This window comes from Paroedura picta, chromosome 3, assembly GCF_049243985.1.
Source record: "Paroedura picta isolate Pp20150507F chromosome 3, Ppicta_v3.0, whole genome shotgun sequence".
Classification (NCBI taxonomy): Eukaryota; Metazoa; Chordata; class Lepidosauria; order Squamata; family Gekkonidae; genus Paroedura; species Paroedura picta.
This window is the reverse complement of record NC_135371.1, coordinates 172216030-172230956: the sequence shown is the minus strand read 5'-3', so window position 1 is coordinate 172230956 and position 14927 is coordinate 172216030. Positions and strand designations below refer to the sequence as shown.

The 14927-nt window shown below is 50.3% G+C and overlaps 1 protein-coding gene across 1 annotated transcript; it reads left to right on the top strand.

Moving 5' to 3' along the window:
- Positions 1–2373: 2373 nt before the first annotated feature.
- Positions 2374–14460, top strand: ATP6AP1 (ATPase H+ transporting accessory protein 1). The gene is made up of 10 exons (XM_077329631.1): positions 2374–2542; positions 4047–4173; positions 5172–5246; positions 5968–6161; positions 8876–8916; positions 9378–9463; positions 10144–10379; positions 11286–11333; positions 12111–12342; positions 13568–14460. The coding sequence occupies exons 1-10, from the start codon at positions 2421–2423 to the stop codon at positions 13775–13777; spliced, it is 1371 nt and encodes a 456-aa protein (XP_077185746.1). The 5' UTR covers positions 2374–2420; the 3' UTR covers positions 13778–14460.
- Positions 14461–14927: the final 467 nt, after the last annotated feature.

Sequence of the window (14927 nt, the reverse complement as noted above, 5' to 3'; positions counted from 1 at the left end):
ACGATACATGGACATAAATCTGACATCAAGAATCACAAGACGGTAGGAGAACAGCTTTTCAGGACATTCAATGGGTGACCTCAATGCTTTATTGCAGAGGAACTCCAGAAACAGACTAGAAAGGGAAATTGCTGAGAACAATTGCTCAGAACAATAGAATCTCCAGGACTTAACAGGGATATTGGTTTGTCTCACTGCATACACTAACCTCATTCAACCCTTTCATCCCTAGAGGGACCAGATGTACTCTTCATTTTATTTCTCATTTGTAATAACAATTAGAATAGTGGATTGTAATGTATGGAATGGTAGACTGGAGTGTATTTATTTGGTCTGGAGATAACTTCACAGCCAGTCACCCCCACTTCAAAGAAGATGATGCTTGAGAGGAGACAAATGGAGTATCTGGGCAGGGTCTCAGTTAATGACTCTCAACATCCTACAGATACATCTGCCCATCAATCTCCAAAATCAACATTTTTTTTTCATTATCTATGTTTCCCCCCCAGATTGAAATCCAAAAAACTTTTATTATACTGCTTGATAATTTATTGCTCACTCCCTACCTACATGTATGGACTGGTAATTTAAATTCCATTGTATCTGATGAAGTGTAGAGCCTCTTGTGGCGCAGAGTGGTAAGGCAGCCGTCTGAAAGCTCTGCCTATGAGGCTGGGAGTTCGATCCCAGCAGCTGGCTCAAGGTTGACTCAGCCTTCCATCCTTCCGAGGTCGGTAAAATGAGGACCCAGCTTGCTGGGGGGTAAACGGTAATGACAGGGGAAGGCACTGGCAAACCACCCCGTATTGAGTCTGCCATGAAAACGCTGGAGGGCATCACCCCAAGGGTCAGACATGACTCGGTGCTTGCACAGGGGATACCTTTCCCTTTCCCTTTACCTGATGAAGTGTATGTGCACACAGCAGCTTACACCCAGAATTTCACTTTGTTGGCCTTAAATTTGCCATGGGACCCAAAATTTGTCCAGCTTCTCTGGACCAAAATGGCTACCCACCTGAACCTACCTTCCAAGACAGTCATTTTCTCCAGGGGAACTGATCACGGCCACCTGGCCATCAGTTGCAATAGGTTGTAGATCTCCAGCCCCCCCCCAGCTTCCCCTCCCCTCCCCTTGATAATCACCTCCAGGTTGAGGGAGCAGGTTCAAGTTCTTCAGCCCTTGAATCAACCTGATGGAATGAGCTCCCGGAAGAGCTAAGGGCCCTCTTGTAGTTGATAGCTTTCTGCAGGGCCTGCAAGACGGAGCTCTTCTGCCAAGCGTATGTTTGAGGCCAAAGCGGTACCTGGTGTTGCCATCTGAAGATCTCTAAGTTGAAGTCAATTGGGTTCCTTGCCCCCAGGCAGAGAGAGAGTTATTGATTTAGGATGCTTTGGGCTGATCCTGCGTTGAGCAGGGGGTTGGACTAGATGGCCTGTATGGCCCCCTCCAACTCTATGATTCTATGATTGACCCATGCTGAATGGGGGAATGGGCTGGTATTTTATTGTCCGCCATCTTGCTGCTTTATTCTACTTATATTGTATTACTGGGGTATTTAAGGGGATTTTATTATATTTGATAGATCTTGTAAACCGCCGTAAGACATTTGAGAGTGGCGGTATATAAATATAAACACAAAATAAATAAATAAGCAGCCAGCCATGTTGGTCTGAAGCACCATGAGCAAGTTTGAGTCCAGGGGCACTTTTAAGACCAACAACATTTAATTCAAGATATGAGCTTTCCCATGCACGCACCCTTCCCCAGATAAAATGTGGTGGACGTAACCAGACCATATAGTTATAGGCTAAGTCTGAGAGTAAATTAACATACGGCCTAAAGTCAATGGTGAACAGAATCCAGAGATAATCAGTGTGGATTTATTTGTATTTAACATGCGGCCTAATGAAAATGGTGAACAGATTCCCGGGATAAACAGGCAATGTGGACCTGTTTGCATTCCGTCGAGATGGAATTGCAGGGGGCACATTCTGGACCAGGGGTAGTCAAACTGCGGCCCTCCAGATGTCCATGGACTACAATTCCCAGGAGCCCCTGCCAGCGTTCGCTGGCAGGGGCTCATGGGAATTGTAGTCCATGGACATCTGGAGGGCCGCAGTTTGACTACCCCTGTAATCTGGACTCTCCCTAGATGAGCAAAGAGCAAACAGATGACGGACAGCTGACAGCAACGAGCTCAGCCCCTCGCCCCCTATTGGGGAAGCAGCAACCCTGCAGCAGCCCAAGAAGAAGGAAGTCAGAGAATCCCAGAGGGACGTTCCTATTGGCCAGCGTCGGTTCCTCTCCCGTCCTGATTGGTTCTCTCACGGAGCCGACGGCCCTTTCCGCGTTCTGATTGGCTGCGGCGCGCCGGGAAAGCCGGAGAAGGTGCGGAGGGCGAAGGGAAGCAGGAAGGAAAATGGCGCTGCTGCGGGAAGCGACGGGGCGGAGGCGGCGGCTGCTGCTGCTGCTGCTCTTGGCGCTGGCGGCGGCCGTGGCGCGGGCAGGGCAGGTCCCTTTGCTGGCCTGGTCTAGCCGCAGGTAGGCCGGGTCGGGGGGGGGGGGGAGAGAGCAGAGGCCTGACCCGGGTTGCATTCTCACGTGCACTGGACTCGGCTGTTTGACCTTCGGGCGCGCCCTCGGCTCGGAAGCGTGCATTTGTTTAAAGGGGGCGGGAGGGTGGGTGGAAGGCGCGTCTCCGCTGAAGGAATGCGCCTGGGGGGGGGCGTTCCCCACCCCCACTCGCTCCGGGCCCGGTCTTGGAAGCTCAGCAGGGTCGGCCCCGGTTAGCACTTGGATGGGAGACCGCCGAGGAGGATTGGGGGTCGTTGTTGTTGTTAGGTGCGAAGTCGTGACCGACCCATCGCGACCCCATGGACAATGATCCTCCAGGCCTTCCTGTCCTCTCCCATTCCCCGGAGTCCATTGGGGGTCGTTACGCAGAGGCAAATCGCGTCTGTTCTTCTCTTGGCTTGACCTGGATGACTCTGGTTAGTGCCTGGATGGGAGACCGCCAAGGAAGCCCAGAGTGGCCTTGCAGAGGAAGGCGATGGCGAAACCACCTCTGTTTGCCTCTTGCCTTGAGCTGGATGGCCCAGGCTAGTCCGATCTGGCCAGATCTTGGAAGCTGAGCAGGCTTGGTCCTGGTTACTACATAGATGGGAGACCACCAAGGAGGTCCAGGGTGGCTGTGCAGAGGTCGGCCAAGGCAAAACCACCTCTTGCCTTGGTTTGGATGGCTCAGACCAGCCTGGTCTTGCCGATCTCAGAAGCTAAACAGGGTCTGTTTAGTACTTGAGTGGGAAAACAAGGACGGTTTAGGGTGGCTGTGCAGAGGCAGACAATGGTAGTGAGGCCCAGGGCTGAAGGCGGGTTGTTTGGGGCTGAGGTTAGGGCTGACTTTGTAGGATAGGGAGGAACCCTAGGTAGCGTTGCATGCCCGCTGATGGGAAGATGGCACGGAGGGCAGAGTTCTCGTTGGCTAAGGGAAGTTGATCTATAGACTTCTTGCCATAATATGAGGAACTGAGGTTTTGCTTTCTCTCTGTTCAAGGGACAAGCAAGTATTGGAAGGGTTAAAAAGAAACAAAATCAGATTCTATTGTGATTGCCCTTTGGGGGGGGGGGGAGGCAAATTGGCTCTCCAGATGTCCATGGGCTACAATTCCCATGAGCCCCTGCCAGCATGTGCTGGCAGGGGCTCATGGGAATTGTAGCCCATGGACATCTGGAGAGCCCACAGTTTGACTACCCCTGAGTGACCATAGTGTTGGCTGAAATCCCTGCTCTGGCTTCCTTTGGGCTGATCGTGTTGTCCGAGTCTTGCCTACCTTACAGGGCCGTTGTAAAACAAGGAAAGGGTGGCCACGTGGTTTTGGGAAAGTGAATGTGAGAAGCGAGCTCTCCCAGATGCAGTTGGGAAACTCACAGATAGCAGCCATTGATCATGTCTTTATCGTATGGCATGTGTGTTACAGAGCCTAACAGCAGTCTCTTTGTCTCCCTCTGACCCTTTTTCTCTCTCCCCTCCCCTTGGTGAGCGCAGTGCTCTATGGTCCCCCTTGGCAGCCCCCCACGAGGGGCACGTGGTCACCGAAACGCAGCTTGCGGCCTTGCTGGACACGGCGCTCAATAACGGGCCCCATAACGTGCTGCTGTTGCTTCAGGACAAAGTGAGTATCTGGTTGAACCTCTTCCTCTGGGAACTCTTTGTCTTGGGGAAGCGCTGAGAACTCCAGATCTCAAGCGCCAAGGTGTGCTGCTAAGCCCGACCTACGTGCCTACTAGTTTGCTCTGTGATCGCTAACCAACTTGTCCGGATGGATTTGATCCTACGTGGGTCTCAGTTCTACTTTCCTACCCTGATTCTAGAGGGCAGAATAATCTGGGAATAATTTTCCTTTCTCCTGAGTCTTCTTGATAAGATTTGTTGTCCAGGGACGATTTTGCAACCCCTTTAAGAGTTCAGGATCCTGGCTCTTAGAGCAGAAGGGGAGACTCAGAGTTTCTGCCCTCTCCCATCCTCAGACCGGAGTCAGCGAAGGACTTTGCCTCAGACATGTGAGCGTGAGGCATGACTCTGTGTGTTCCACTTCCGCATTTTCTGCCTTCTGACTTGGAAGCGCCTTTTTTGCTAGTCCTGAGACACAATGGAAAGAAATTGGATTTGGAGTGTGTCCATTTCTCCCCATAGGATGGTGGGGACAAACTAGCCAGCTATGTAACTGTTACACTAGTGGTTCTCAACCTTCCTAATACTGCAACCTTTTAATACAGTTCCTCATGTTGTGGTGACCCCCAACCATAAAATGATGTCAGTGATCTTTCACAGAAATTAAACCCAAACTGACCCATGGCGTGAAGATCCCTTGTTCATGATTGTATATAAATTGTTTTTTCCCCCCGGGTTTCTCAGTTCAGCTCTGCCTCTTGTCCCACCATGCTGATCTCGCTCTTTTCCGCTGCTCCAGACAGACGAACGCTCTATCTCTATCTACCCCACAAGGGATGGCACCCCTGGGCCAAGCTGCTTGCCCTGACGCGACCCCTGTGAAAGGGTTGTTTGACCCCCAAAGGGATCCTGACCCCCAGGTTGAGAACCACTGCATTACACAGTTAAGACTTTAAAAACAAGTGCTTTACAAGGTTAACCAAACATCTCTTCTCTCAGCTCAGCGTTGAGGATTTCACTGCCTACGGAGGGGTTTTTGGTAACAAGCCGGACAGCGCCTTCCCCAATCTGGAGGTAAGAAATGATGAGTGGAAGGCCAGAGTGAGTCATTGATTCCCACACGCGCCGCATACATTACTGTAGTTCCTGATGGGCCACCACATCTCCGGGGAACTGTCAAGAGACAGCGTAAAAGGGGAGGAACCGGAACTGTTGAGCACAAGTTCAAATACTCGCACAGCTAATTTTGGTTCTTTCCCATTCCTTCTCTCCGAGGTGTGTGTTGCCGACTTGTCCCTTCACTTTAAGTCTTGTGGCAGCAAGAATGGCCATACTAAATCCAAGACTGAAAGCCAGTGTGGTATAGTGGTTAGGAGTGTGGACTTCTAATCTGGCATGCTGGGTTCGATTCTGCACTCACTCCCCCACGTGCAACCAGCTGGGTGACCTTGGGCTCACCACGGCACTGATAAAACTGCTCTGACTGAGCAGGAATCTCAGGGCTCTCTCAGCCTCACCCACCTCACAGGGTGTCTGTTTTGGGGAGAGGAAAGGGAAGGTGAATGGAAGCCGCTTTGAGCCTCCTTTGGGTAGAGAAAAGCGGCATATAAGAACCAACTCTTCTTCACAGTGGAGTTCGTAGCAGCATGACTCCTCTTCCCTGGTCCTCTGTTATTAGCCACACAATCAGAAAATGATCATGTGAAAAGGTGACCAGTTTGTGGACCTTCGGGGAGTCCTGTCTGGCCTACCGTTCGCAGCGCCTGATCCGGTCTCTTTCTCTCCTTTCCCCCAGAACGCCTTGGCGGCAGCTCCGTCTTCCTTGGTGCTGCCTTCCGTCGACTGGTTCGCAGCCAGCGCCGTTCCCGCTTTCTTGAAAGCCAAGCTGGGCATTGCACCGCTCCACGTGGACCAGAACACCTTGCAAGAGTTGAGGCTCAACGCCAGCGTCCCTGCCTTGCTGTTGGTACGGCTGCCATACACCAGCGGGTGGGTATCTCTGCCCGCAGGACCTCTGTTTGTCTCACCGTGTCTCTCAGTGGATGCAAAAGAAGGGGCACGTGGGTTTCTGCATGGTGCCCACAGGCACCACATTGGGGATGCCCCCATTCTTGCCTTCATGGCTGCTGGGTTTGGAGGCTGAACTGGTGCCCATTCATCGCCAAGGCATGTAGCTGCAACAGCCATCTCTCTGGCTAGCTGGCATGTCTTGTTTCCCTGCCCTTCTCGGCGTCTTTCTCTCTCCTCCTGCTTGGGGAGGATCTGCGGCACAGTGGTAGAACATCCGCTTGGCCTGCAGGAGGTTCCAGGTTCAACCTCTGGCGTCTCCGGTTAGAAGCTCCAGGTAGTAGGTGAAGGGAAAGACCTCCACTCAAGACTTGGAAAGCCATTGACAAGTGCTGATATTTGTGGGTCAAGAATCTGATCCAGCCTAAGGGTTCAAATGTCCATTATTCCCGTGCTTGGGTCATGTGCCCTTAACACGTCAAAGAGTTCCTCATCCCAATCTTCAGTACTGGAGCAGTTAGCATGATGTGCTGACGCGGGAGCTTGTGTGTGGGCTCAAACACCCTGGCACCAATTACTGCCACCTAAGCCAGCCAACTGGGAGGTATTTATTATTCGAGGTAATGATTTGCCTCCCTTCTTCCTTATGGCTCTCCAGGTGGCCTGTCAGGAGCCTGAAAGTTGGACAACAAAGCAGATTAAAGTTATGAACTCTCGATGTTCTGCAGGGCCTGCGAAAAGGAGCTCTGTGGTTGAGGGCAGGGTGGGAGGGAGATCTGATTGGGGCCCCCCTGGTGCTTAGCAGCATTGGGCCATGTGTCATCAATGGCCACCTCTCCCTGTTCCCTTATTTAGATATGTGTCTGGGGGGAAACGGAGAATGGAATAACACCGCCCTGTTTTTGCTTGTTGGGTTTTATTGTACATAGGTCCCGTATTGTTTTAACAGGGTTTTAGTGGGTACAATTTGTAACCCGCCACGAGCTACTCTTGGGAGTGGCAGGAAATAAATTTAAATAATAAATAAATAAATAACGATACATATATTGTAAAGTGCACATTAAGTGTGTATTATAAAGTGCACCTTTTAAGGATTTTTAAGCGATTTGTAATGGGTTTTTATACTTTTCCGGCATATTCGTGTTTGATCGTAATGATGTAAGCTGCCCTGAGACCGTTCCTTAAGAGGAGCAGCCTAAAAACCTCAAAAAGGTTTAAGGTTAATTAACTTCAAGGCCATACGTGGTCTGGAGCCAGGGTACCTCACTACCCATGCCGCTCCAGGGGCACTATGCTGAGCCAGCTCGAACCAGCTGGTGATCCCTGGCCCCAAGGAAGCACGTCTGACCTCAACCAGGGCCAGGGCATTCTGTGTCCTCGCCCCCACCTGGTGGAATGAGCTCTCGGAGGAGATCCAGGCCCTGTCAGAGCTAGCACAGTTTCTCAGGGCCTGCAAAGCAGAGCTCTTCTGCCAAGCTTTTGGTGGCCCAATATATATTGCGCCCCCCCACAACCACTTCCCCACCAGATACACCCATTATAGATATGTCGCAGAGCAATCTCCAATCTGGCCAATTTGTCAAAAAAAAAAGCAGCTTATGGTGATATGTTTAACAGTTTAAATGTTTATTATGTTGATACGAGTGGCTGATTTTAATTTCTGGAGTACTGTACCTCGTATTATAATGGAACTTGTACATTGATCTATGCTGTGAACCACCCTGAGCCACAAGGAAGGGTGGTATAAAAATGCCATTAAAAAGATTAAACACAACATTAAAACCGGAGAAACCACGTCTGTGCACATACAGTCTCAGTGGTTGCACATGGTATGACCATAGACTGAACAGGTTTCAACCCAAAGTGGTCAAATTAAGTATATGTACACATACAATGATGCAGTATTACAGTAAGACCTGGTTGGTGGCATAAGAATCCTATAATATGAAACTCTCCTCAGTATGTACTAATCCCAGACATGATTAAAAATCAAAACAGTCAAGAACCATCATTCGGTCCAAGGCCAAGGTTCAATCCTGATTGTGCATCCTCATGCGTAAAACAAAAGGAAGGGATCTCAGCTGGCTTATCACTTCGATAAGATACATGGGGAAAAATTTAAACCAAAATTTAAAATCATAGTTCAGGTCTGCTAGGTAGCATAACCAAACAGAGAGAAACAGACCTATCCACTGGCAATATATGATAAATAAAAAGAAAGAAAAATGTCCTATTTTTGTAGTTTTCCTTGTTTCTTTATTCTTTAGGACTTCTGTCAAAACGGAATCCAGGTAACATCCGTTTTCAGTGAGATTATTTCATCAGTGACAAGTCCTTATATATATTAATAGTAAAATACTGGCCACAGGCTCACATAGGCATGGGTATACCAGTCTGCATTGACACGTATGGCCAGCCATACCTTCTTGGAGAGGGCGTTCCATAATTGCAGGGCTGCCACCAAAAAGGCCCCGTATCATGTACCTACTAGACGAGCATCTTTGAAGGATGGGACGGTTAGGTGGAACTCTCCTGGTAATTTTAATTCACAGATGGTAACGTATGGGAGTAGATGATTCTTCGTTGCCTCCGCCCAAAGTTATGTGGGGCTTTAATGAATTATTTCAATGGTCTCTATTTTCCCTGCTTGGAAAGATTCTTTACCTGCATACCTGTTCCTTTCTTCCCCATGCCAGGTCTAGCCTGATGGCCCCAAAGGAAGTTCTAACCAGCAACGGTGAGTAAAAAAACCACAGGATCTGTTCCCCTGACGATACTTGGCGTGGGTGGCTGAATTAATGGCCTCTCCCTGAAAGAAGCTGTTACTTGGGCTCACGTGGGGCCATGTTGGCTCGTGTACGTTACCTCAGGGAGTTTGGTCTCATATAGAACTTTCTGGAAAGGACACTTGTCACCTGACCGGTTAACCGCATGGTACTGTGTGAGCGCTAACGGTCAAGTGTTGATTACTTGAGAAGGGGCCTCCATCTTGTCAGGATGTCAGTAGGGAAGGCCTGCAGGAGTGTGTTACAAAAGGGAACAAAAAACAGACAAGTGCAGAGGGCTGAAGGCTGAGGAGCAGGTGGTGACATTGCCGGCCTCGGGCAGAAGGTTGTTTGTGATCTCCTGCTGCTACGGCTGGGGCCTGGGTGCGGAGGTTGTCTTGGTTTTCTTCCCTAATAACCTTTCTGCATGCAGATGAAATCCTGGGACAGGTTCTGAGCGCTCTCCAAGCGGAGGAGATCCCCTACACGGCCATCCTGACGGCGCTGCGGCCCTCACGGGTATGTAGCCTTTTTGAGTTGCTTGATCTTCTTTTGTGAAAGTCCTGCTCTCTTCTCCCTGTTCTGGAAATGCACCCGGTCGACCTGTCGCTTCATGTGTTTTATCCATTCCATTTCTGTCTGCTTTCTGGTCTGAAAGAGACTGCTGGCAGTAGAGGTCCCCAACGCGGTGCCCGCTCGCACCGTTCCAGGAAAAAAATGCGTGGGGACAGGTAGGGCTTTCGCCAAGCAAGGCTTCTGATTGGCTATGCCTTTTTTTTTTTTAAATGTTGCTTTGGCAGCAGCTGTCAACACAGCATCAGGATTTTCACTGTGTGCCTGAAGGTAAACTTCAGGAACGGTTTTGCGGCTGGCTCCGCCTCCTGTGGCAGCCATTTTGGGACAGCACCCGCCCTGCTGTGTCAACATTCCAAACGGCCCTGCAGGCTCCAAAAAAGGGAGGGAACTCCTGGATTATAATATTTTAAAAATATACAATATGAGCATTGGACGCACTTGAAATGCAAATCACCAGAGAAATGCTCACTCATAGGATCAGTGGAATGTCAGAACCTGCCTTAACACTTGACCGATCCCAAACACCACACAACCACCGGGCCTGGCCACAGCTTGTGGGCCTTCCACAAGGTAGTCCTCTAATCTTGTCCAAACTTTGCTCCTCCCGCCCTTCCCCCCTCCAGGTTGTCCGGGATGTCTCTGATTTGGCCCCCGAGAAGGTAGGCCGGCAGCTCCTCCAGAAGGAAGAAACGCGTCCACCGCTTCAGTACCCAAAAGGCGCAGCCCCTCAGATCCTCTTCTGGGCCAGCAACTTCTCTGTGGCCGTCAACAACACGTGGCACGACCTCACGAGCCTCACGTTCGGGCAGAACGCCTCCGTCACAGTAGACGGATCCAAGACGGGTCCAGACGCCTCTCTGTGAGTTGTGGTGATGGTGGGGAGTTATAACTGTAAAGCTGCCCACAGAAATGAACACCCAGATGCCCGACATGATTAGATAGTTTGCAGGGGTGGTGGTGGTGGTGGAAGGGGGGTGATTAGAGGTGAACTGGCAGGGACAAACTCTTGGGGGGACTGTCAACTCTGGCACAGATTAAAAAGCCAGATTCTGCTGTGAAAACGTTTTGGAAGGAGCCTCTGAGGCCTTATCCCTCGAAGCTGTTCTCTGCTTCATCTCTGGCTTCTAGGATCTGATCATGCCTCTGCAGCAGGGCCCCCCACCGTGGGGGTCGTGGGCCCCGTGGCACCTGCTCACACCTTTTCTAGTGCCCGCCCAAATTTTGATTATTATTATTTCAGTTTATTACCCGCCACTCTCAAGTGGCTCATGGCGGGTTGCAATAGTCTGAATAAAACTCCCAATAAAAACCCCAGACATAAGACACAAAGATTCATAATCATAAATCAAGGAAAGATATGGTGGGGAAAAAACCCAATTCAAACCGCAATCCATTCCCCCCACTAGCAATTTCATAGAGGGAGGAGGGAATGTTTTTAGGGCGTGGGTGCAGCCAGGTAGGGGTCTGACTCAAAAAGGTTTCTGATGGACCCCTGGAGATCTGAATCCGCTGTGCGTGATTGCTAGTTAGGGACCCCTAGTCTACAGTGTCCTGGACTAGAAGCGACAACTTCAGTTTTCAGGGTAAATTTGGTTCATTTTATTGCCAAATACGAAATCCTGCCTTGCAGAGCTGAATTCTGGTGTGGGCAAGGAACCCAGGTGCGGTGTGAGAAGGGAAGTAGCCAGAAGACTGTTGCATAATCTCAGGCTGATGGAAACATGGGACCATTGTTGTCTCTTCTGATGTATTATCTCCGTTTCAGGCTAGAGATGAAGTATGCAAACGTGGGCGGGCGTTCTTTGACGGTCAGGTACGTATTGTGACCAGAGCCCCTCCTTATTCCAGGCAATAAAATGTCTCAGCCATTTAGTCTTCTTAAATCTTTGGCAATATTGAGATGGGTTGGTTCTCTTTCTGCAGCAGGGCTGGTTTCTGTCCCCCTGCTCCAACCCAGATTTTGTGACAAGCCTCCTTCCGTCTTTTAACGTGACCCAAAACTTCTCTCAGGCGGCAACTCTTGATGTTTTCCAGCAGTTGATGTTTTCCAGCAGTATGCACAAGACTAAGAAGTGTGTTTAAAATCTAGAAGGCTGTGCGTGAAATTTCTTCTTTTTCCTCCTGCCACGTTTCAAATGCTTGGCTCCTAACCCCATATGAATTTATAGATGGGATTCCGTATGTTTTTAGAGAACAAAAGGACCAGGATCTGGGGAACGCTTGTGTTAAGGCTTAGCCCGTGCCAAAGAAGACTTACTGAGAGGGACTGTGCGTCCAGTGGTAGAGCATCTGCTTAGCATGCAGAAGGTCCCTGGTTCAATTCCGGGCATCTTCAGTTTAAAACCAATGCCTAATCTGACTGTGCTTAAATGCACATCTTCTCCGATACGCTGCGCAAGATGTGCTTTTCATGTGTGTCCAGTTGGGCACGCTACAGATCTTGCATATTTCAAAACAATTTTAGCCTCACAACAAGCCTGTGAAGTATTAACTGGCTTGAGGATATCTGCTGAGCTTCAGGGCCAAGCCGTGGTAAAAATCCTTTTTGCCTACTTGGGTGGGTTTCTCTCTCTTTCTTCTCCCCTGCAAGGTTCCACATAAGAAACCTCTTGTATAGCATCTCTGCCCGGCACTGGTTCAGCCTCTACCTGGTGCAGCTCATTTTTGGCGGGGGCTCCCCCATGAACTTCACCGCCTCCCAGATCACGGCACCCAGCACCTACTCCTTCAGCTGCGCACGGGTCAGCAGTTTCCCGGGCTCGGAGGCTCTCCTGGTCCCCAGCGACGATCACAGGTGGCAGGTGCTGATAACCGATTTTCAGGTAGGCAATCAAAGGACAAAAGTTCAGTTTGGTTGACTGAGACCGGCGGAAAAGACCAGCCGTGCATCTGCCCTTCTATGCGCCGGTGCTCGGATGCGTCTTGTTTTCTGGCATTTTCTCCCGCTTCCAAAACGCTGGAACGTGAGGGCATCCAAATTAAGACGATGAGCGGCAGATTCCGGATGGACAAAAGGAAATAGTTCTGTGTGATTAAAATGTGGAATTTGCTGCCAGAGGATGCAGTGATAGACATATGATTATAACAATTTTATTTTAATATCCTGTCCTTCCCTAGTCAGCTCAAGGTGGGTAATATAAGGTTTAGAAACATTCAATTTAAAAAGGGATTAGACCAGGGGTAGTCAAACTGCGGCCCTCCAGATGTCCATGGACTACAATTCCCATGAGCCCCTGCCAGCGGTCGCTGGCAGGGGCTCATGGGAATTGTAGTCCATGGACACCTGGAGGGTCGCAGTTTGACTACCCCTGGATTAGGCAGATGAATGGTCTGTCGTTGGCTATTAGCCATGATGGCTAAAGGGCACCTCCACCTTAAGAGGCACCTCCACCTTAAGAGTGACAGGAGGCGACCTCATGGCCTTGGCTTCTATTCCAAGATGTCGGCCCTCCAGAGGAACTGGTTGACCACTCTGCGAGGCGAAATGCTGGACTAGATGGACCCCCGGTCTGATCCATCAGGGCTCTTCTGATGTTCTCATGAAGGCCTCAGCTTCTTTTCCCTGTTGTTGGCCCTCCAGAGGAACTGGTTGGCTACTCTGCAAGGCAGACCACTAGCTTGATCCAGCGGGGTCCTTCTTATATAGCCCTCGGGATGCTAGACAAGATGGACCACTGGCTTGGCCCATCTGGACTCTTCTTACGTTCTTCTAAATTCCTCAGTCTCTCTGCCCTGTTGTTGGCTCTCCAGAAGAACTGGCTGACCATTGTGTGAGACAGTATGCTGGAGTAGATGGACCCCTGGTCTGATCCAGCAGGGCTCCTTATATATTCTTAAGCTCTTCTGCCAATGCGGAGGGGGAACCTATGGTTGTAGGTATCCTTTAACTAGGAAGTGGGATGGAGGGAATCCTTCCTTTCTGCAGGCTTGGCAAAATGGTTCAATCAGCCCTCTGTTGTTAGGGAGCATGGCAGGTTTCCACTGAGGGGGGTGTTAGTGAGCTGCAACCCACCTATGTTGCTGACTCATGCCCTTAAATCCCTTCAGATCCAGAGTTACAACGTGACGGGCCTGCGGTTCTCCTACGCCAGCGACTGTGCCGGCTTCTTCTCTCCCGGAATCTGGATGGGGCTGCTGACCACCATGCTTCTCGTCGCCATCTTCACCTACGGCCTCCACATGGTCATGAGCCTCAAGACCATGGACCGTTTTGATGACCCCAAGGGGCCCACCATCTCCGTGCCCCAGACGGAATAGGGGGCGACTTCCTCACAGTCCCTGTCCGGGGACTCGAAGGCTGATCTCGTCCCGGTCATTCCAGCCCTCCCATCATCTCTCCCGCCCGTTTCCTGATGCATTCAATCTTTTCCTGCCTCTCCCTTTTCCCTTCTCCCCAGAAGCTGTTTCCCCAGCAACTTTCCCTGATCCCCTATTCTCCCCCAAAATTCACAGCGGACATGAAGCAGGAGGGGAGGGGAAGGCGTTATATGTGACGGAGGGGCAGATCCTACATGCAAGCACAGCATTGAGCATCTGCACTGAAGGTTTGCTTCGGACAGATCTATTCCAGGACGTGCCACCGATGCAACCTATAGCCTCCCCCTGTCTTCCCGGTGGAACAGGTGGCATTCTATTTCTTAATGTAATGTGGTGTACATATCTTTCAGGTTCTCTTGTGCTGGTGACTGAATATTTCCCGTTGCACTTTGCTCAGCCGTCCTTGGTTCGCAGCATTTTTTCTGCCGTTTTTGGGGGTGGTCCTCCTCCCCTCCTGGTCCCCATGCTTATTTATTGACGTGACTTCTGTGATTTAGTTTTGTTTACAGTGGCTCAGTATTCGGGACTCCGTGCTCTCCCTCGCGCAGGGCGAGTGGGGTTCCCTTCCTGTGACCCCCTTGCTGTTCCTCAACGGAAAGAATGTGAATAAAAAGAGGAAAAAGCGGAGTCTCGAACGTGTGTTGACATGGTTAGAGTGCCCTGTTGGCACCTGCGCAAGGGGAAGGAACCCTAAAGCATTTCCTGTGGGTTCCCTGGGCTACTTTGGTTGAGAGTGAACTGTCACCTCCCGCACTGACTTAATGTGAGCTCTCCCTTCTTAGAGCCAGCTTGGTGTTGTGGTTAAGAGCAGTTGTTTCTGCTCTGGACTCCTCCTCATTTAGCTAGCTGGGTCGCCTTGGGCCAGTCCCAGTTCTCTCAGAGCTCTCTCAGACCCACTTACTTCACAGGGTGTCTGTTGTGGGGAGAGGAAGGCAATTGTAAGCTGCTTCGAGACTCCAGAAGGCAACATCAGGGGAAGACCTCAGCCTCTATGGCCTATTCATTCATTCATTCATTCATTCATTCATTCATTCATTCATTCATTCATTCATTCATTCATTCATTACATTTATATACCGCCCTCGCCGAA